This window comes from Zea mays, chromosome 5 (genome assembly GCF_902167145.1).
Source record: "Zea mays cultivar B73 chromosome 5, Zm-B73-REFERENCE-NAM-5.0, whole genome shotgun sequence".
NCBI lineage: Eukaryota > Viridiplantae > Streptophyta > Magnoliopsida > Poales > Poaceae > Zea > Zea mays.
In genome coordinates this window covers 35,818,610-35,842,500 of record NC_050100.1, presented here as the reverse complement: position 1 = coordinate 35,842,500, position 23,891 = coordinate 35,818,610, and the positions used below count along the sequence as shown (strand labels likewise).

Below are 23,891 nucleotides of genomic sequence, written 5' to 3'. Positions count from 1 at the left end.
ACTTTCCACAATTACATTCGTGCAACTTACTTTGAGTATTTACATTCTTAGAATTGCCATGATAGCATAGGGTTGGTATTAGGGTGCAAAACTCTGTGTACAAATTAGGCACTCGGGTTATGTTGGGCTTGCAATTAGGATTTAATTATCGCAAAAAAATAGAGAAGCCCAATTCACCCACCCCGTTGAGCACTGTGAATTTGTGATCCTTCCAAACCTCACGTCGGGCTACTCCATCGCCCTCCATTGTCATCAGTTTTGATCTGGTTTGCCCTATCACTGATCGGGGTTGAGTCACCCACCGTCTGCCAACCTCACGCATGTCTACTCCATTGGTATCGACTATACCACCATCTACCTTCGACTATGCGACCTGGTCGAGCATGCGCTACTAAGGAGACACCTTCCTGCGTCGCTTCTCGATCATCTTGTCTGCACGTCTCGGCCACCACTTATCGAGACGCCTCCACTGACTTCTTCCATCGTGGACCCACCTCACGCATACTCGGTTTGACCAACCGGTGTGTGCGATCCACCCGGCTCCCCCGTGACATCCATCATCAAGTACTACAGGCATCTTCTCCAAGCAATGGTTGTTGTGAGCCTCCTTAAGCCATAGCATCGTTGCCCGTGGTTGCCATCGACAAAGACAGGCATGCCTTTGTCCACGTGGCACTCAAAGCTACATCTACCTCGTCATCCTATGTGCATCGACGACCGTTGTGCCTCTTGTGCGACACTTATCAGCACCTAATCTTTGTCAAGCTATTCGAGTTTTCCATTACTAACATTGAGTGCTAACGTCGTCGTTGTACCTTATGTCTGAACCGCTGCCTTTGGGCAAGCACGTCCACCTGGATTGCTCGCTTTCAGTTAGACGTGTCTCTGCCTCTACACAACTTATTCATCTAGCACAACCATACCCTCAGTGTCGTCTTTTCCCCACCTACTTCGTCTACTCCAACAACCACGGGCTGCGACGGCACCTTCTACCCCACCATTTTGCGCACCACAACTTTCGTCGCGACCTCCTGTGTTGGTCCCTTAGACATTGATGCATGGTTGAGACCCTCTACCTCGTATTTCTAGTATTAGCAACACCGGTACGTGCTTCATCCATAGTGTGTTCCTAGGCAACCTCGATGCACACTTCGTCCTGGCAGCTTGAGTACATCAACCCTCTTTCGATTGTGTCGATGTCTTCTTCTACTTCCTCGATGGCCCTAACTATGTCGACCCGGCACTGACCCCTTCCACAATGACTGCCTCAATGCATCTTCGTCATCACCATGGCATCTCTTCGCGCCTACGGCTTCATGTGCAGCCACCGTGACATCGGCTACCTCGACTGTTACATTGATCATGGCTATCTCTATCATGATATCCACAACCACGGCTCATGCGCTCTCACGCTCAACTACTTTGACGTTGGCACAAAGGGTTACTATCTTGCATGATGACTCATCAGCTTCTCCAGCCACTCCATAAGTGATGCATCAATCGTTATGACTACAAGAGGATGTTAGCTTATCAACTTCTCCAGTTTCACCGCCTACGATGCTCCCACTGTGACTACAGGGGCATGTTAGAGTAAATAGGTGTAGTAAAACATTGTTCGTCCACATAGGGTGTTAGTCCTATGTACTCTATAATCATCAACCCATGAGGCCCAATGCGATACAATGATTATCCCACCAATCTGATTCTTCTACAATAGGACAATAAATGGGGTTAACATTCATAATTCATAAATGAAGCAGACATTTGTTTTGGCATAAAAAGCAGGTATATTAAATAAAGACGAACATAGATTGTAAGAGAACTGACCTTCCAATGGCACCAATAACACACATTGTGAAGAGGGTTGCAAAAAGGGCAAGGATAAGCTTGTCTAGCTTTTTCTCCAATGTACTTCTTTTGGAGGGAACATTCATGGAATTCATCATAACCTGCAACGGTTTTCTACAAGAGTAAATTTCAAAAAGAAAATCAAAACTTCAAATTTCCACATTGAATAGATAGGGAATAGAAAGATGCCCTTACTTTTGTCTCGTGCCCGGTGAATATGACAACACCAACAATGTATTCTGTATTACGAAGGCTGCATCCCTGTAGCAATAGGCAACAATAAGTCAATGTTCACTCAAGCACACAGCTAATTTAAAGTCCTCTTGTGCATGAAAAGAGAAGATCAAGGGGGGCACAACCACACAAGGCACAGATGAAGAAAATAATAGAAAGAGAAAAACAAATATTTTAAGCATCTCAAATGTTGTATTGCAAGATGATGGTGACTAGAAAGGAGAACATGACTCTTAACCACAAATCTATCCTGGACTTGAAATATCCAAATCCATCTAGCTTCTCATGGGTTCAAAGACAAACTGAAGTTTCACTGAAGAACTAAAAGGATGTTCTCTTAGCCAAAGGCACCAAATATCATGTATATATACCTTCTCTTATCACGAAAAATAAAGTAAATTGAAGCACACTCTAACAAAGACCATGGTTATAAGTAAGGTCGTTGTTTTTCAATTTTAACACCCCCACAAACTATGGTTATATGTTTTTTCAATTATAAGAAATATAGCTTCCAATATTGGTTTTAGTATAGTTTATTGTCAACGTCCGGCGAAGGTCACACCCCTGATACTAGCAATACGCCTTCCGAAGATCTCGTCCGCGGAAGGAAATACAAAGTGGGTCAGACTAGTACCAGTCTCGTACCGTCAGGTCCCTGCGCGCCACGGGGGCATGACCAATTTCGGCTAGGAACATGGAACTAGATCAGGGCCCTTCATGTCTCTAAGGCCCTCCTACCCTCCGACACCCTCAATGCCTCACTGCCTTGGGACCTGATTCCAGGGCAATAGGTTGGCACGGCGTTGACGGCCAGCCCATGTGCTAAGTGGTACGACAATAACGTCTTAGAAGCAATATCCTAGGAGTGGCTAAGCCATGATATGTACCCCGGTGCGTCATCGCTTTCTAGGCCTAGTCCGTCTCGGCTGGTTGTCGCACTACATATCTTGGATTGTCTGCCAATGCCCCAAAAAGGTTTCAGGAGTGAAGTAAGGATACTGCTAAATGCAATGTAAGAGGAGCCCCTAACAAGAAGCTTATTGCTTTTCCTTTAGAATGAATGAAGGAACAGTTCGGTTTATCCTACACTCCTTACCTAAACATGCTCCTCTCTCGGGGCCTCAGGGCTATCGTTACACAAGGGCTAGGCAAGACCCATCCAGATCCACTGTGATGCCAAGGGCCTCAAATTCCTAGAAGGAGAGCTTCCCTTGATCCTAGCACTAAAGCTGCCCAGAGACTAAGAGAAGGCTCACGCGAGACCCTTGCGGTGCAAGGGCCCCGTCTACAACTTCAGGTACGCCCCTTTACCCCGAAACTATTACTACTGGATCACGCAATGACAAACAAACGACCCTACATGATTGCCATCTTCACAGCCCCCATCCACCTCTTTCTCTGCCTGGGGGAGCTCCTCCATCACCTGGAAGATTGGCACCGAAGAGAGATCCAGTTACTTGACTCTCTCGACAGTTGAGTGTTTACTTTGCCACAGAGTTCAACCGCTTGGTTGCAATTTTAATGAATAAAGTAGGCACCCCCGATGCTCTCCCATTTATAGGACCCTCTCTCGACGGACCCAAGGCCTACAGCGCGTAAGGCCTTGGCCGCACACTCAAGGGCATCCCACACTAGGGTTCACTCTTCCTTTTGCAACATCTGGATCAAGGTAAGATCTTCCTCCAAGTTCTTGACCTTCAATGCCCCAAGCCTTGAGAAAGCCCCGGCGCTACCTCCCATGCTACTAGCCTCTCAACCCGAACCTTTAGACTTTCCTGTTTCGAGAGGCATGTGCTTCACATCCTCTGGAAACCTTCCTTCGCTTCCTCCAACTCCTTCCACACATTGTGAACATCTCAGAGATCGGAGAGAAGGGTCTGCTCACAACCATCCCTCGAAGGTCTATTTCGCCGCTTGCCCGGTGAGCCTCTTCAAGAGTCAGGCTATGTTCAACGCGAGCATTTGCTTCCGGGTCACAAGGCCGATAGCGTCGATCTCCATCTGTCGCAAGAGCTCAAGGTCTTATTTGGCCCTGACGGCCTCCCACTCTGCTTCCCTGGCCTCTAGAGCCTTGATCTAAGCCGCCAAGGTCTCCTTTGCCTTCATGAAGGCCCCCTCCCTCTTCATGGAGCATCAAGTCGTGTCGCCGCCTCTTGCCTGCATTGTTGCAGCGCATCCCTTAGGGCCTCAACCTTCTCCTGTGACTGCGCTTCATCTTCAACCTTCTACGCGGCCTCCTCCATCCTCCTTCGGAGGGCATCAACAATTGTTGCCTCCAACTGGCTTCGCATCTAATTGAAGGTCTCCCACTCCTTCCTGAGCAGGTTCTATTCGACGATGGCAGCACTACGGACATCTTCGGCAATCTATTGAGCTTGTGTCAAAGCGACGTCCAAGGGAAGTGGGGACTTCTCCAAAGGGCCCGATTCGCTCACACGAACCCCCTCCTGCACGGATGCCCCTGGCTTGAGGCCCGTCAATGCCCTCATGGCGGGGGACAACGCCAAACTCGACTGCCTTCGTGGTGGTGGGCTCTCAAAGGCGACTGATAACAGGGCCCCCCGGTGAAACACTGCTCCGGTACAGTCCCCTCGCCAATAGCGAAGTTGGAAGTAGAACTTGCCGAAGAAGTTCCGGCTGCTCAATGCCTGGAGGAGAAAGAAATGACGGAATAGGTCGACGTGGGGCCTCACCCCAACGATGGTCTCACACAGATTGGCAAAGGTCAAGAGGGCAAGGATGGAGTTAAGGGTGAAGTGTCCGACCTAGATGTCGTAGAAGTCGAGGACGCAGAGGAAGAACTTCGATAGAGAGAAGTTCATCCCCACCATCATATGGTGGTAGAAAATGGTGTACTTCCCCCATCTCCCGAAGAGTGTGCAGCGAGTTCGTTGTCGAGCGAACGTTGTTGGAAGTCGATGGTGTGCATGGTTCTTAAGGCGGTAAGGCGAGATAAGGCGCCGGACCCCCGCCTAGACGCCTAGGCGACGCCTAAGGCGAGCAAGGCGACGCCTTATCAACCTGAGAATCAGCAAAACAGCCCCATGGAGGAGGAAGAAAAAGAAAAAAAGATAAAGAAAAAAGGAGAAGGAAGGGGTAGGAGGCCCAGCCCACCAGCCAGCCCATATAATCCTTCCTCTGGCAACCCTAGGTTGCCTCTCTCCCCACCATTCAGCTGTCGCTGCTCCCGATTGAGCCGTCGCCACTTCAGATTCGCCGTCGCCACCTCAGATTCGCCGCCGCCGCCGACGATTTGGACGCTGCCGCCCTGGATTTGGCCTCTGCCGCCCTGGATTTGGCCTCCGCCGCTCCCGATTCGGCGCTGCCACCCTGAAACAGCGCCGCCCCTTTCCATTAGGCGCTTTTGGGAAGAGCACCCCGGCATGCACGCCTCCTTAGGCATGTGAATTATTCTCCGATTTTTCCTTAATGTTTCCTTTTTCTCGCGGGTATCAGGCTTTGTGCCCCATGTGACGCACGACTCATTGGAATTCGAGACGTGTGGCATGATCGTTGCCCGACGCTTCAACTTCCAGAGAGGTGAAGGTGATGGCTAACAGCTGATCTTTAAGCAAAGTGAAGGCAAAGCCATGGTATGCTCTAGCACTATGATGGTAGGTCATTACTCTTGGCAGGGTTTGCCCTCCCCTTTACGCCCCTGCTTAGCTTGAACCTCCTAGTTGTCCACACCACCTCACTACTCCCAACAGTTGAAGCACACAGTAACCACCAGCGCGCAATGAATCCACTCTGTCACACGTCTTGCGAGAAGATTGACTCTCCTAGGCATGTAATGGGCTCGGGGGCCTCTGTCAACGTTCGAGGAAGGTCACAACCCCGCATACTAGAAATGTGTCTTCTAAAGATCCCATCAAAAGAAGAAGATTCAAAGTGGGTCTGACTGATACTAGCCTCATACCCCCGAGGGGGCAAGTCATGGGGACATGGACAATTCCAGTTAAGGCTGGGGGCCACCAGGCCGGGGAACCAGATCCTAGATCCTTTTATGTCTTCGAGGGCCCCTCCCAGCCTTCACACCCTCAGTGCCAGGGTCCCAATACCTTCTAGGCCAAGGGACTAGATTCTAAGGCCCTCCAGACCTCTAGGGCCCTTCCGGCCATCAAGGCCCTCCAAGCCGAACGACCAAAGCCCAGCGCCCTCACATCTCCAAGGTCCTCCAACCTAGGCTCTAAATCTTGTGTGCCTCTGCTCACAGGCACACAAGACACCCACAAGACACCCCCGGCCCCAAGGCAGGACAGCCCTAAGCGATACATCCTCGATGTCATGTGTGCCTCTGCTCAAGATGACCACGTGCTACAAGGCGATCAAGAAAAGGGTTCCGGTCATCGTACTAAAATCGATGGACGACGTTGTGGTCAAGAAAGTGCATAGTCGTCATGTCTACAATTGCAGGTGTACCCGAGACCATTGTGTGATGTGCACCATCGTTCTTGAAACCACGCCTGTTGATGCACCTGCAAGCATTATAAAATATAGGCAGCTACATCGTTTACCAACTATGTCATACTTAACGATATGGACTCTGGTACTTGTCACTGGACCCTTGTCACTGTGACAGGACGTACCTGGTACTATAGCAGGACATACTCAACATTGTGACATGATTGAGACGTGCACTACGTATGACTCCATATCTATGATAAAATAGTGGTTGAACCTTCGCTGAACAGAGCCCACCGTCCAGCAGGCACATAACTCTCGTCGTGCTATAAAAGGGAGTAGAGCAACATAGTGGGATCCAGGGCTAATTCTAGTCGATCCAGATTCAATTCAACACCACAAGATATATCAAATCAAGGGTTCATAGACGAAGGTGAACTAGAGGCCAGTTAGTCTAAAACTCTCACTAGAACCAATAGGAAAGGGACAACAAGCTAGTCATCTGGCTCATGTGATATATGAGCATGTAATGGCTCCACATTCATCAATTCATCTGCCACAAAGAGGATGTTGGGTATTACGCTTACGCGGTTCGAACCTCTATAAATCATTTGTGTGCTCATAACTATAGTGGTACCCCAAATCAAGCGTCTAGCATGCAACCCTCACTCTCTTCAAACTCTACGAACTTCTTGGGTACCTACGATACCCTGGTGTCGTTACTCGACAGCAAATATATTCTCACCATAAAGCATGGTACAAACCTTTTCATGCACCTTACAAATACATTTTCCACCAAAGGTAAGACGCCAAGAGAGGACAAATCTAACACATAGAAAAAAGGAACGGCTCGATTAAGCACAGCACGACCCAGTGCCATCTGTGCCCATGCCAGCAGGAACCAATGGCTAGTGTCGTGTATGGGCCACACCATCAACCTATAGTGTCGACCCGAGCATGGCATTAGTAGGCAGCCCCATTAACGTGCCATCCCAAACCATCACCATCCACGCCCCACATAATTTCCACCCCCAACTCTAGCCACTCACCATACTCTCATGTGGTCTAGTCACACGCCCACGCTATCCTTTCTATCGTGTCACAATCCACTTTAGCTCTCCTCTCCACCGCCACCACCACCACCACCACCCCCCCATACTCTCCTCCCCACTACAACGCAGCAACACAAGAGCTGCTCCCCTCCCTTCTTTGGTTCTCCCCTTCAAGACATGTGTGGCTGTGTCACTCCCTTCTCCCTTCACCCGTCCACTATTTGTGTAGGAGTGATCATCAAACTCTGACAAGGTGGTCAGTGTTGCTCTCCTCTGTTCTTTCTCATCTACTGTCGATGTTGACAGGGTGAGTTGTAACAGCCACCTCATGTAGCACTCAAATACTCCACCGCCAACATGAATCTGGCTCGGTACAGGAACTTGGATTGATTTGTGTATGTATGGATTTGTGTTCATATGGATGTAAAGATGTTGTTGTAGTTAATCTCTGGTGTCTGTACTTCTAACTGATTTGTGTTTGGGAGTTCGTTGGGCTCGTTAGGCTGGCACGACACAACTAAGCCGCCAATACGCCATGCCTAGGTCGTCGCCCACCGGTGAAGCTCGTGTGCTAGCACACCATGGCTAGCTAATCATGCCTTGACATGCCATGCCTAAGTGGGATCACGCTAGGCTATGTCATGCCACCAGCTTTGCCATCTATAAAACTAGACTAGAAAAAAGGTAGAAAATTGTTAAAAGTGAGGAAAGGCTAATCTACAAAAGTTCTTGTACAATGGCTATTCCAGTTCTACAAATGATTTTATAGAAGTGTTTCATGAAGGATATAGAGCAGATACTGACATGTAGCCAATCTAGGGAACTCCAAAGATGTTGCTCGTCCAAGGACAAGCAAAAATACAATAAAGTGATTATAGAAAGAAAGAAAAAGATTGGAACAAAATATTACTCTTAGGAGTAACTGGTTCGGTGAGAGAGGTATAGTCTGCTTGTCCATGATAAGATTGCCAGTAAACGTATAAAGGGAATTGTTTGGTTGTTCACACTGCACTTCACCTGTAAGCCATTTGTCTAAGTTAAATATGAAGAATTCCAATTTCCAAGGCACATAAACAGGACAAACAAATGTGGAGTTAAGCCAGAAAGACACAGCTTCAATAATCAGAAAATAAAAGGCACCAAACCTTTGAACTCAGAAGCCTTTTCAGGAATTACATAGTCCCAAGTCTTCTCCAAAGCCTTCCTTATTTTCAGATTTGTTTCCCCATCAAGATTTGCTGTCTGCAATTAATTTTTCCTCCACAATCAATGAATATTTCCCAAAGCACATTTATTTGGGCTTCAGTTTCAAATTTAGCCAATAAATGGATAAAAAGTATAAATGAATATGGACCTCGATGTAGCAAACACCATCAGGGTTTGTACTTGATAGGAAGAGCAAGTCAGCAGGGAAATAACCATCTTGCTTGATCTGCTCTAAAGAAGTGTCATTACTATTAGTTTACGCCATTAAACCTCAATATTACACAACAAACAGATCAGGACAATTACTTTCAGTATGGAATATATTGATTAACTCACAAGATACTAAATAGGCATTTAAGACATTACCCTCACAATATCTCCAACCTGCAGTCGTTTCCATGGAGTACTTTCCCAACATTGACCTTGCAATACATCGACATGTGCATTGTTAATTGACATATCATTCTGAAAACGCTTCTGTACAAACAGCAGAAAAGGAAAAGGAACAGCATCAGGTCTCTTAACTTAAGCATGACAGAACAAAATAGTGATAGCAATACTAACCCAATCCTCAAAAGCTTCCTTGATGAGAGACACCAGAAGCACAAGACTTAGGGGAACAACATTAGTGACAGGATGAACTGGACTGTAAGCACAAGTGCGAAGTTAAAATTAAGGCTGACAAAAGGCAAAGAATGACAAGTTGACTCAAACCTAGGAAGATGCACATGAGAGAGAGAGACCTGATAGGTGTAGTTGACATGATTGAGATCATGAGAAAGTAAAGATTTGCAACCCGCCTGAACTGTCAAAACAAAAGAGAAATAAATTACAAAAAGTTCTTCTGGTCAAATACTTTTGCATGATTTGGTGATGATAAAACATTCAAATTTCTGCTGCATTAGTAAGTGATTGGTTGGGCATGGGAAACATGAATAATAACACTCATATTTGAGTTGGTGATGACAGCTGTCTATGATGAAACTTATTTCCCCTTATCTACCAAAGCTGTGAACTAGGAAGCTACCAGATATGAGAAGCCGCACAAAATGTAGCTTAAACTGCTGAAAGCACAACGTACACTAACATAAAACCAGGAAGTACAATTTGACAGCGGATGCATAATATGCAAAGACAACAGAATCACATTTTAAATGCACTGACATTTGAAAACCCAGCAGACATATCACCAATCTATTATTAAGTCAATTGAGAGATACAACGATCAGAAAAGGAACAATTCTAGGAGATCAGTTTGCACAAAAGGCAAAGTGTTTCATTCAGTTAAGTATAGGTCCACATTTCTTGTCAAAACAAATTAGTATTTGAGGAACATAAATGGGGAGCAAAAGCTGCAAAGCAAACTCAATCGATTGCATATATGAAATTTGATAGACACAAATAATGCATTTCCATTAAAAATGAAGAGAAAACTGCTATAAAAGATGCTGAATTTAAAGAACTTGCTTGATTGATAACATGTGTGACAAACTAAAATAATGTATCAATACCTGCTCGAATAATCCTTTAGGTAAGAAAGTTAGGATGTTGTACTTCGTAGTCGACACAGAATTTCCCTGAGACGTGAATAAAGCATACAAAAGAATGTTAAATGTGGAACAAACATTAGATGGCAACTAAAAAAGAAAAAGAGTATCCTGCCAATTTACTCTACAGAATGGCAGCTTTCATGGAGATCGCATCATATCATAAAAGGAGGCGCGGGCGGGATGCGAAGTGGCTGTGGCACGGGAGGCGTGCCTCGTGGCGGCAAAGGCCATAGGGGGGTGCCAGGCCCTGCACGCGGACACCAGCGAACCGGAGCAGAACGTGTGGCACGAGCAGGAGCGAGATCTGAATGACGCGGGTGCATCCAGCAGGGGCGCACAGACGCTAGCAAGCCAGAGCAAAACATGTGGGCCGACCAGGAGCGGGAGCGGGATCTGCAGGACATGAGCGCGTGGAGCAGGGACACGCAGACGCCCCACAGACATCGCCATGTCTCCTCTTCACCGGAGCAACGTCGTGTCCACCATGGCTGACACAGCTCCCCCCGTCATCAAGACCTCGTAAAGGAGTTCGGCAGGTAGATGGCCCATGCTCACCAATGCCAACTATGAGCGAAGCTTGGTTATGAAGGTGAAGTTGCATGCTTGACGGATGTGGGATGCGGTGCAGTACGGTGACGACAACTTCCACGAGGATCGGCAGGCGATGGAGGCCCTCCTTGTTGCTATCCCGTCAGAGATGATGTCTGTCCTCACGGGCAAGGAGACTACCAAGAACACCTAGGATGCCAGACGTGGCACTTATAAGTAGCAACCGCGCCCGCAGAGCCACCAAGAAAAGTTGTGTTAGGAGTGGGATTGCCTGGCGTTCTGACCGAGCGAGGACGTCAACGACTTTGTTCTCTGTCTCTCCAGCCTGATGCATCAGATGACGTGATACGGCAATGACAACATCGATGAGAAGGAATCCATAGAGAAGTTCGTCCGCGTCCCGAAGAAATATATGCAGGTCGCCTTAGCAATGGAGACTATGTTGGACTCCCCAAATTGACGATCGAGGATGTAACGGGTTGCCTCAAGGCTATCGACAATCACGATTAGCCACCACACGCCGTGTCAGTCACCATCAGTGGCAAGCTTCTCTTCACCGAGTAGTGTCTCGTCCATCAGGAGCGGAAGAAATGGGAGATTTCAGGTTCATCGAGCGACCGCAACGCTGGTCGTGCAAAAGGGACAAGGCTCCCCAGGCACGCAGAGTAGTGTCCACAATTCACAATATAATAAATTCACAAAGATCACAAGTACATAATATAACAAGTTCACAATATAACAATTTTATAAAGATTACAAGTTCACATAGTCAAAGTTCAACCTTTTCTTGCTCCAACTGTGTTAAAAAATGCCCAGTCACTCAAGTAGCTCGATATTAGAAATAAATAAAATACACAATATATATATACACACACACAAATAAAATACACTATATATAACGCACAAGGCCAGGCCGCACGACCATCACGCCAACGGCCCACCGTGCCCAGCCTAATGGCGACTGACGAGCACAGGCACCACGTCAATGTGAGCAACGCAGCAGTAGCGCATCGTTTAGTGCCACCTTGCGCAGCAAACAACATGAGACACGAACCTATCTATATAAAATATGCTCTGCCAAACACCAACCGCTAAGCATGAGCCGGACAGGAGTCTAGCCGCTTAGGCCAAAGTAGGAAGTGTGGGCCTTGGGCCAACTAATTTGTTTTTTATTTTCGGAAAATTTCGAGATTTGAATTCGGTAAATTCCGATTAAAATCGGTAATCGAACAAAACGGTCGATAAAATGGTATACCGATTCCGATATAAAATTCCAATAACCAATTCCGATATAAAATTCTGATAACCAATTCTATTTTCGAAAATACTGTTACCGTTTAATCCGATTGGGACAAATGAAAACAGTTTTGGGAAAACCAAAAATTCCTGAAACTGTTTTCATCCCTATATGCCGCGTAGATGGATTATGTCTATGTCCTCCTCGCACAGACAGACCATGATGGTTGGCTTATCCACCACATGGATGTCAAGTCCGCCTTCCTCAACGGCGACTTGAAGGAGGATGTTTACGTCTGCGCAAGGCCCTCTATTACCAACAACAGGCACCAGGAGCTTGGAATGTCAAGTTGGACTCCACTCTCAAGCGGATGGGGTTCCAACAAAGTGCTCACGAGGTTGTTGTCTACCGGTGGGGAAAGAGAGGTTGTGCCCTGCTAGTAGGCATCTACGTCGACGACTTGGTGAACTTGGGGCCACTCTCCTTTTACCTAAAGATCGAGGTCCACCAGGACAACTCTAACATCTCACTCTGTCAGATCACCTACGCCAAACGTATCATCGAGCTTGGCGGGCTCACCGACTGCAACCCAACCTGCACTCTATGTAGGAGGCTAAAGTTGAGCACAATATCGGAATGGAGATGGACACAACACAATGTTCGTGCATTGTGGGCAGCCTTCGCAACCTCATCCACACGTGGTAGGAATTGGCGGTCGTCGTCGGCTATGCCAGTTGGATCATCCAGCGATCAACGATAGAGCACCAACAAGTCGTCAAGAGGATCCTACGCTATGTTGCAGGTACCTCTGACTACGTCTTGCACTACTCGAGGTGTACCGGCGCTACACAGTTCATTGGCTACAGCGATAGTAGCCACACCGACGACATTGATAGAAGAGCATGAGCGGGACGTTGTTCTTTCTTGGCAAGTGCTTGATCAGCTAGAAGTTGGTCAAGCAGCAGGTGGCGGCTCTGTCTAGTTGCAAGGCAGAGTACATCTCTACCACTTTTTCCTCCACCAAGGTTCTCTAGTTGGCTTGACTGCTAGGTGATCTCCTTGGCAGAGATGCTGAAGCAGTAGAGCTCACGGTAGACATCAAGTTTGCCTTGGCCTTGGCGAAAAATCTCGTCTTCCATGAGCGCGACAAGCACATTCGTGCCAAGTGCCACTTCATCAGGAGCTGCTTAGATGAGGGGAGTGCCAAGGACAACTACATTAGCACTCAAGACCAGCTCACTAATTTCCTCACCAAGTCACTTGGGAGGGTCAAGTTTCAGGAGCTTCGCACCAAAACTTTGATGGTTCAAATCCGTCCAGTGGCGCCACACATGACTTGGGGGAGATTGATAGGATAAGTCATGTTCCTAAGTCAGCATCTTATTTGGTACTTTGGCATCTTATATTCTATCTTATCGCTATTTTAGTAGTTAGAATCTTATCTCTACTTTTAGTTGTAACAAATTGCTTGGTCCTATATAGGTAACCATAACCAGCCATGGTTCATAGTGTGGCGTAAGAAATAGAAAAATAGAAAAATATGTCCTGAACATGTGTTCAACTCCAACAATTTAGAGCATCTCATACAGTGCCTTAAATCACTGCTCTATCTTAAACTATAGGGCTCAAGACATAAAAAATAGCTCCAACCTCCAACAGTGTCCTATTTTACAATTTTTATGAAAAAAAATATAGGGCACACCATGAAGTGGCCCAAATATACTACACCCCACACTAGTGCTCTATCCTTGTTTTCTACATAATTTCCAACAATTTCTTTCCTAATAATGTAATTTACTTCTTAAAATACATGATTTAGGGCTCAACTGTTGGAGCGCAATTTGTTTTTAGTGCCTTAAACACTTCAAATGATGTAGTATTTTAATTTATGGGACACTATTTTGAGTCACCTTGTTGGAGATGCTCTTAGAGTATCAGCTTCAAATAACTCTATAATCAATATCTGGTACAAACCAAAAATAGGAGAAAGGGGGACTGGCATTAGTGTGATGCACTGAAGTTCTTGCAAAATACACTTAAATGTACTACAGATGCAACATATGTATAGGAAGAGAAGGGGAAAATACTACCAATAGGACCCATTCTAATACAAACTACAATGGCAAAGGGGTGAGATCAAACATGTTTCGGAACAAACTCATGTGTTTGTGTTCCGCTCATTAAAGCATGAAGATCCATTAAACCACAGTTACCCGGCCATAGTATGATCTGCAAGATACAATTAAAGCATGAAGAATCTTCAGGCAACAATAATCAAGGTTTCTGGCTTGTAAGACGATCCAGCTCGAACACAACCATACGATACGAGACATAACCGAGATCCAACCGCCGAGCCGACAGGACCAAGGCCAGATTTGGGTATGGGGCCAACCAGGGCGGTGGCCCCAGGCCCCCAAATTTAATGGGCCCCTCCCCATATATGTCTTATATAGGTATCTTTAAACCCAGTAAAAAACCTAAAAAAACTAAATCTCCTAAGAGCTTGTCGCCCACTCGTCCTGTTTGTTGCCTCGCCGCCGCCAGGACACGAAACCTCTGACCTCTCTCGGAAGCCCTCCTCCCTGGCCCCCCTGGTCGTACAGGTGCACTGCTCTTTTGTTTGATTCGTGTAGGTTGTGGCCTTTGGTGAATTATTATTTTATTATTCTTGCTTGTTGCTTTCATACGTTGTAGGCCAGGGCCACTGGGCCTCAATGAACAATGATGATCCCCTCCACTCGAACCCGAAGAAGCAAAATTATATTAGTGAATTTTCTTGTTTTTGTATGTTGTAGGCCTTCGTGATCTCCTTCACTTGATCTTGGCCTCTGCCTTGCGGGATGCGGCATGGTTTTGTATTGTATGATTAATTTAATATGTTTTTAATATTATGTTATTTTTTATTGATAAAAATATGTATATGTACTAAATAAGTAGGGGCTCCTTTACAATAAGGCCCCGTTTGTTTCGTTGGAATTGAATTCCATTTTAATAATTATAATTTAGACCAAACTAATTAAGTTCATATATTTATATATGTAGTATATTTGTATATTATCTTAAATCATATGAGAGAGATAGTTATATACTACATTATGTTATAGCGAAAAGTGTGCTACAAGTTGTGTATCGAAAAAATAGCATGTAAATCTATAGAATCAATTTCCATCTATCAACCCATGAATTTGAGATATGCTTATATGATAATTCTGGAAAGTGGTGGAATGCCACATTCTAAAAAAATAGCTTATTCCATTAGTAAGATTCCAATTCTTCCAAATGAAAGGAAACAAACGGGACCTAAAGGAAAATTCCCTGAATCCTGCGCTTTTCCTGTGTCTTTGAACTAATTCATGTGATATTTCTGCGTTCCAAAAGAGCTCTAAAATTATATTTATATAGAAGGGGGCCGATATTTAAGTTTGCCCCAGGTCTCTAAAATGACAGCTCCGGCCCTGGGCCGGACCAAATGTCAGAATGGGGGTCAATCGCGGCGTACCTTGTACCCGACAGGGGCGTTGGCCTCGCGGTCGTTGCAACAGACGGTGCGCACGGAGGGTGCCATCGGCTGCGGCTGCCTCCGGAGGCTGGTGCCCCCGCCGCCGAGCCGCGCCGTGGACTCCCGGCGCGCGAAGCCTGAGGAGGAAGCCCCGCCACCCCCCGCCTGCTCACCGCCCAGCCGCGCCGTGGCCACACGCACCATCTCCTTTATCCGTGCGCTCATCCCGCTCATCCCTTCCCTTCCACCACCAAATCGAAACCGAACGAACGACACCGAGATCTGGCGGGAGGCGGGAGGCTGGAGGACCTCACGGTGGGCTGGGATCGAACGCGAGATCGGGAGCGCGAATCAGGCCGGTTTAGCGAGGCTTTGTGTAGATTTTAGCGCCGGGGGCTGGGGAGGATGAGGGGATTGGTGCTCGAATATGATCACGCGTCACCGGTGGTGCTCCTGGGCGCGTGGGCGTCAGCTTTCTTTCGCGTGGCTCCTTCCCTTCCTTCGCCGGGAGAGCAGACGTCGGAGGAAACGCAGGGGGTGAGGAAGTGGATGATTTTTGTAAGATGCACCCTGGCCTAACCTAAAAATACGGGTTTCAGAAGTGAGCTTTTGAAAGATTCCCACCCACCCCCAGACCGAGAATACTGCGATTCGAAAGTTGAGCTGTGTAGTTGAATACTTGAATCTTTTTCTTCGCTTTTTACTTCTCTCCATTTCCATACGAATATTCTTACTTTTGCTTCCACACCGAGACCGGAATCAATATTTCCAAAAATATACTTGGTTGCATAACTTTTACGTCAAAAAACAATGTAATTGTAATTTTATCTGAAGTTAAACTGTCCTAAATTTAATTAACTTTATATAAAACAATTATCAATATTTATAACAAAAAATATACATGTTTTGAAAATATATTGTGTTGGTACTACTGATATATGATAAGTATTAATGCCTTTACAGAGCTTAGCGCTCTGAGGGCATGTTTGGTTCTAAGGTTAGTTGTTTAAATTCTGCTTCACAATTTACCACGCCTAAGTTAATATTGTCATGCTTTTATAAGTTATTGACAAGCGAGACATATATAGCAGGCAGAAATTCTTGCCACAACTATGGTTCTAAACTAAACACATGTCTAACTTGATCAAACTTGTCTAACCTTAGGTGTGGCAAATAGAGATGGCCAAACGGGTCGCCCGTTTCGACCCGGGCCCGGTGAAGTCTGGCCTGTTTTGGGCCCGGCCCGGTAGGCACGGTTAGAAAAACGGGCCGGTCATTTAAACCCGCGGGCTCGTTTTCCTGTCCGAGCCCGGCCCGCAGCAGGCCTAAACGGGCCGGGTCTGCCCGGTAAGCACAGAAAAGCGGGTCAAAACGGGCTAAACGGGCCGGTAAGCACAATTTAGTGCAAAAAGGGTTTGACAGGCTTATAGGTAAACGAGTCGTGTCGGGCCAGCCCACCGTGCTTAGTTTCCTGTCTAGGCCCGGCACGCTTATCTGTGCCCGGGCCGGCCCGGGGCTGCATAGAACCGGGTCGTGTCAGGCTCGGATCGGGCCCAAACAGCGGGCTTCGTGCCGAGCTCACGGGCCTCGTGCTTATTTGCCATCTATAGTGGCAGATTGTGGCAGGTGAGGCACAAACAAACAACCCCTTAGTAAGCAATAGTTTGATTGAGGACAAATTTAGAGTTACATCCTTGGAAACATATCTGGTGCACATAAGCTTTTGATACACATATGGTGCACAAGAATTATCAAAGTTCAAAAAAATGAAAAATTCATACATATTTTTTCCATCCTACTCCAATTATATACAAAACTTCAATTTCAAATTGATTATATTTTAGTTGTAATAAAAAAGTAAAATTTCTAACAAGTTTAAATTAGATAATTAGCTAAAATATTCTTTTTTATTAAAGCTAACATATAATGAATTTTAATTTGAAATTTTATATATAATAGGAGTAGGATGGAAAGAATATGTATGAATCTTTTGTGAACTTTGTTAGTTCATGTGCACTATATGTGCACCAAAGGTTCATGTGCACCTGATATGTTTCCTACATCCTCTGTCTTGGGATAGAACAATTTGAATTTTGCCCCGAGCATGATTATATAAGTATTAAAAACCATGGTCGCTTTTGTGTTCTTGTAGAACCCTCATTTAATTAACCATTGGTATAAGTGATGGATTATGCGGAGGCTACACTAGCGCAAAACAAAAAACAGAAACTGTTGCGGTTATAGATCATGGAATTACCACTAGACTCGCAGGACAGTGGAAGACATCTCGATGTATACAAATGTGTCAAGCAGTGTTGTGCAGTCGTCGACGACCTTCACGTCCTCACGCGGTTTGTCCTAGTGCTCCAGATGTAGCACCTCCGAGGTATTCACACGTATAGGGGGAAGCGTCGTGTTCTGAACCGCTAGGTTCGCGACGGTGGCTAGGCGAGGGCGAGTGGCGGACGGCTGCTCGTTTACTGGTGGCGAGTTAGGGTTACCTTAACCGCGCCCTTGTGTAATACCCTGAATTTGGAGGTATAAAATTTCTTTCTCATTATCATCCAAATTCACGTGTTACTCTTCTCTATATCACTCTAGTTTCTATCTCTCTCTAGTTTCTCTCTCTCTCTCTCTTTCTCTTTTGGTTAGGGTTAGCTTAATTAGTGAGGGATTATTTATTCTATTTTTGACAAAGCATATGAGTCATGAAATTTGCATCATGTTGAACCACAAATATTCTTTGAATTGTTGCACATGTTTGATTTGGTTTGAATTTGAAACTTGATTTAAATTTGAATTAAAAACACTAGAGAAAATAAATAGAAAAGCAATTAGAAATTCCCTGGAAGATAGAAAAAACCATTTTAGCCCAGTCGGCCCACTAAGCCCAACCCCGCGCGCGCCCCTCGGTGTCTGACAGGCAGGCCCCGCCTGTCGGCGCCAACCCGCGTGCCCTCTCTCCCTCTCTCTCTCTCTCTCTCGCTGCCCCGTGGGCCAGGTTTGTCAGCGCCGTTCTTATCGCCTGCGCGTCCCTCTCTCTCTCTGTCCCGCCGAACCCACCTGTCAGCTCGTCCCCAACCTCCCGTCCACGATCCCCCGTCGTGGACGCGCCCACGACCGCGCGACCTCCGGCCACCTCCGCACGTCCCCGCCCCTTTTGAGCCTCGTCCCCTGCTCGCCCACCTTCCTCCGCTCACTTGCGACCTCTCTCTCGCTCTGCACGCGCGACCAAAGAGCTCCGTCACCGCCCACCGTCGAATGTCGGTCGTTCTGCGACCGTCGTCGAGCCCGCGCCCCGCATGTTGCCTCGATGAGTTCCGCCTTGCCGTCAGCTACTCGGGACACCCTCTGGTTTGCCCTTCTCCTCCCTGGTTTGTCTAGTTCGCGCTCATCAGAGCGTTTCTTGCGCAGTCGGAGCCCCACCGTCGTCGACCCGAGGCTCCATCGCACCCCCGCCGTTCTCCAAACGTCCCAGAGTTCGCACTCGAGGTGAGCACCCTTCCCATGCCTATAGGTGTACATTTGGGCCGCCCGGCCCGGCCCGGTCCAAGCCCGAAAAGGCCCGTATTGTTTGAATTTCGGACCGGCCCGACCCGTTTGAATTTCGGGTCGTGCCGGGCCGGCCCATGACCCAGCCCGTAATTGCTTAAACGTGTCGGGCTCATTTCGGGCGGCCCGAAATTATAAAAGCCCGAAATTTAATTTTTGGCCCGAATTTCACATTAGGGACCGAAATTCAATTTTTGGCCCGAAATTCACATTAGAACCCTAAATTCAAAAAAATAATAAAACAAATAAAAGATAAGACAAATAAATTTGAACAAAATCAAACTTAATATTTGTATTAAAGTTACCACAGCTATGCAATGACTACCTCGTTTATAAATCATTTTGTTAGAAGGAAAAAGAGTATAATCAGCTCTATACAAAGTTCGTAAGTTCAATTTATTGTCTAATGTTCATAACAAAAGTAAAATTACATCACACACTCTAATTCAATCATTTTGTTAGAAGGAAAAAGAGTATAATCAGCTCTATACAAAGTTTGTAAGTTCAGTTTATTGTCTAATGTTCATAACAAAAGTAAAATTACATCACACACTCTAATTCAAAGCTACAAAAAAACATATAACTAGCATTATCTCTAGCTTTGGGTTCTTTATCAAGTATATGAAAGTGTGGAATGAAGTGTGGTTTTAATAAATATATGGGCATTTTCGTGCCCCTATATGGGTCATTTCGTGCCTGCCTTAAACTTGCCGTGCTCGTGCCCGTCCATGGGCCGTGACCTCGGCCCAAACCCGGTCCGATATAACGGGTCGTGCCGGCCCGACACTAAATTATTTCGGGTCGTGCCGTGCCTGAGCCGTGCTTTTTTTTCCATGCTTCGGGCCGGCCCATCAGGCCCGGCCCAAATGTACACCTATACCCATGCCTTTATTTCGCCAAGTATCGCCCTAGCGCCCGCGTAATTGCTCACCGGAATTAGCTGCGCCGCCGCGGAACCTTTCCCACCGTGGTCTGCATCCTCTGGTGCCCGCGTGCCGGTTCTGCGCCCACGGTCGTGTTCGTCATGTCGCGCTGAACGTGTCTGACCCTTTCCCTAGGCCACTAGAGCCCCGTCGTGGCCGCCCCCCTCATCTCCGGTGAGCCCTCGCCGCGAGACCGAGCGGCGCCACCGCGTTCAGGTCTGGCCCCGGCCATTGGATCTCGGGCGTCCGTTCGAGATCGGGCGGTTTAGACTTTAGCTGAACGGATCTAATCCCAGCCCTCCGATCTATATCTGACCGCTCTTCTCTCTCCCCCTCACCTGCGCCCCTGCCACTGGGCCCGGCTGGTCAGCCCACCATGGTTCGCTGACACCCCGTCCCCGCTTGTCAGTCGCGTCCACGCGCTCGCGCCCGCGCGCGCGTCTGCGGGATTTAATCTTGTTCGTTGATGTCTGATCCGATGGTCGAGATCACCCTATACCCCTTCTCGTGTAGGTTTTACTTAAGAGACCTTGGGTTTTAAGAAATCAACCTGTTGTCCCGAGTTTTAGCGCGCAGACCCCTATTTTCTTTTAAATAGCCCCATGTGCTTCTATTTAATCACATAATTAGCCCTAATTTCATATTTTAAACTTCAAAACTTGTTTATTTCATATTTTTCATATGAACTCCAAATTTAGTGGTTCAAATTGCAAAATGTTCATAGGATTGTTCTCTGCCCAAATAAATTATGTTCGTCTATAATCTGTACACTTTAATTTTACACCTAGAATATAAGATTAAAGTATATGTTGATTGATTCATTTAATGAAATAAATAAAATGAAAGCCCTAGGAGTAAAGTATATTTAATCTTGTGAGATCAATAATATGTACTACATGAATTCATCTCTGGTTTAACTTTTAGGTCTCAATAAAATGAATAGAATTAGGTTATGTAATTATGGACAACACTCAGAGAGTAATCAATTCCTAAATAAGATTAGTTCATTTTATAATTTGATCTCATTCTCCTTTATTTAATACTATAGCTTTTGATATGTGTTCCAATGTTTGTACATGCTTGATGTGTTGTTCATTTGTACTTTCCAAATGTATTGAATCTATGATCGCTTTATTTAGACAACGAGTAGCCGTGGTTCCTGAGTGTGTTGCCGAAGATCCCTCTGAGCAACAACCTGGTGAAGGCAAGTGTCCTCAGACCTATCATGTCCTACTTTACTTTATAATTCACTGTCCCGCATTACATTATTAAAACTTAAGGATTGACTAGTCTGTATTTACCTTACCCTTGTTTACCTTGTGACAACTCAGGATAACAGTGCAACCATGAAGATGGAATGGGATGCCCTTAGCTGATTAATTAGAGGAACCAGAGGAGTAGTTGGCTTCGCCGTAGGACCGTCAATGGGGTCTGGACACAGTACTTGCTCTGGCGAGGCTGGTTGCAGAGGTTCTTGATTTGGTTTTGTTAGTCACCCTTCCTTTGGGGAGATGTATTGTGTTTATCAAACTGGAGAAATCTAACGGGCGACTATGACCTCTGGGAAATCTTTATAAAGGCTACGTGGTGAGACCCTGCTAGGTCACCTTGGTAGTGATCAATGGGGAGACTAGAACCTCGGGCAGAATGGGAATCATGGCTTGTGGGTAAAGTGTGCAACCTCTGCAGAGTGTTAGAGACTGGTATATCAGCTATGCTCACGGTTATGAGCGGCCTTGGGATCCTCTTTGATTAGAAGAATTGTGGTTACTTTTATGATGATTGTTAGCAATTGATGGTTATAGTTTTGATCTCTGGTATTTCCTCTTGGAGGGAGTGCCTCTGGTAATAACTGGATTTATTACTAAAATTTGGCTCTACTTGTAGTAATAAAACTTGACTAACTAAAAGCAACTGCTTAACCTTAACTCCACATACAGCTAGTCCACTTTAGCCAAACGGGACATTTGTTGAGTACGTTGATGTGTACTCACCCTTGCTTTACAAACCACCCCACCCCCATGTTGTCCCCACTGTACTTAGTGCTCAGGAGGAGATGTTGGTAACATGGAGGACTTTGAGGAGTTCCAGGACTACAATGAGTTCTAGTTTATTTTAGTGGCAACCCCCAGTCAGCTGCGTGTGTAGGCTTATCTTCTACGTTTCATTACACTGTACTTTGATGTTAATGTTGAACTCTATGGATATGTATTAGACTCTGTGGATGTATCAGACATCTTGATGTAAATAAAGTACCTTTCTGCTATTTAATTTGAGCATTATGTGATGATGTCCAATTATGTAATCGATGTGTACGTGAGTTCTGATCCTGGCACGTACATGGTTCGCATTCGGTTTGCCTTTCAAAACCGGGTGTGACACCTTGCCCCTCACTATATAGGCGTTCTGGTGGGCTTCTAACTCCGAGGCACATCAGTAACCCTAAAGTCTTGTCTAATTTCGGATCTAATCCGAGTTAGGCTTCCTTCCCCTTAAGTGTGTGACCCTATAGGTTCACGTACATATTGAAAGGGAAATGTGCCTTTGGGCCATTTCAAGTATATTTTAGTGATTAAGTGTCCAAGTGGATTATTATATGTCAAATGATGAATGAAGTGCAAATCAACAAGAAGGTATGATTCTAGACTTAGTATATTGGTTTTTGTGTACTAATATATTTGTCTAAGTGCTAGAATCAGAGAAAAGAAAAGAAGAACTTGGCTCGAAGCAGCCAAAACTCTGCCCAGTCTAGCACACCGGACTGTCCGGTGGTGCACCGGACAGTGTCCGGTGCGCCAGGCTGGACTCCGGCGAACTGGGCACTCTCGGGAAACTGTGGCGGCGTACGACTATAATTCACCGGACTGTCCGGTGAGCCAACGGCCGCCAGCGCAACGGTCGGTCGCGCAATCCGCGCGCGACTCGTGGCCCACGCCAACGGTCGGCTGGGGGCACCGGACTGTCTGGTGCGCCAACCAGCCCGAAGATCCAACGGTCGGCTGCGCCAGGAATGGAAGGAGATCCGCACCGGACATGCTACAGTGGTTGTCCGGTGGTGCACTGGACTGTCTGGTGCGCCACCCGACAGAAGGCAAGAATTGCCTTCCTTGTTGGGTTCCAACGGCTCCTAGCTGCCTTAAGGCTATAAAAGGGACCCCTAGGCGCATGGAGGAGTCACCCAAGCATTCCTTGATCATTCCTAAGCACCAAGACTCCACTCTCGCGCATTCGATTCTTTGAGATAGTGACTTGAGCCTCATTTGAGTAGAGAACTCCTCGAGTTGTGTTGTGAGCTCAAGTTGTCGCTTTGTGTGCGTGATTGTGCTCTTGTTTTGAGTCTTGTGTGTGTTGCTCTCCCCTCCATTACTTCCGTGCTTCTTTGTGATCATCAATTGTAAGGGCGAGAGGCTCCAAGTTGTGGAGATTCCTCACGAACGGGAGAAAGTATAAGAAAGGAAAACACCGTGGTATTCAAGTAGATCATTGGATCACTTGAAAGGGGTTGAGTGCAACCCTCGTCCATTGGGACGCCACAACGTGGAGTAGGCAAGTGTTACTTGGCCGAACCATGGGATAAATCACCGTGTCTTTTGTGTTGTCTCTCTTTGTGATCATTGTGTTTCACAAAAGCTCGGTCCTTAGCCACTTAGTCATATTGCACTAACACCTAACCAAGTTTTTGTGGCTACAAGTATTTGATTTTTACAGGATCACCTATTCAACCCCCTCTAGGTGCTCTCAATTGGTATCAGAGCCGTTCTCTTCACGAAAGGGACTAATCGCCCGAAGAGATGGATCCTAAGGGAAAGGGGATGGTGGTCAACGATAAGGAGAAGG

The 23,891-nt window shown here is 46.3% G+C and overlaps 1 protein-coding gene across 1 annotated transcript in view; it reads right to left on the bottom strand.

Annotated features, from left to right (window-relative positions):
* Positions 1 to 16,075, bottom strand: part of LOC100193152 (uncharacterized) — a 49,326-nt gene extending 33,251 nt beyond the window's left edge. The window contains exons 1-10 of the mRNA NM_001399091.1: positions 15,580 to 16,075; positions 10,256 to 10,321; positions 9,488 to 9,549; positions 9,309 to 9,390; positions 9,111 to 9,221; positions 8,893 to 8,970; positions 8,684 to 8,780; positions 8,449 to 8,555; positions 2,044 to 2,109; positions 1,828 to 1,949 (exon numbers count right to left, since the gene is read on the bottom strand). Coding sequence (NP_001386020.1) covers positions 1,828 to 1,949; positions 2,044 to 2,109; positions 8,449 to 8,555; positions 8,684 to 8,780; positions 8,893 to 8,970; positions 9,111 to 9,221; positions 9,309 to 9,390; positions 9,488 to 9,549; positions 10,256 to 10,321; positions 15,580 to 15,813 — 1,025 coding nt within the window. The 5' untranslated portion in view covers positions 15,814 to 16,075. The remainder of the gene's footprint in view (positions 1 to 1,827; positions 1,950 to 2,043; positions 2,110 to 8,448; positions 8,556 to 8,683; positions 8,781 to 8,892; positions 8,971 to 9,110; positions 9,222 to 9,308; positions 9,391 to 9,487; positions 9,550 to 10,255; positions 10,322 to 15,579) is intronic.
* Positions 16,076 to 23,891: the final 7,816 nt, after the last annotated feature.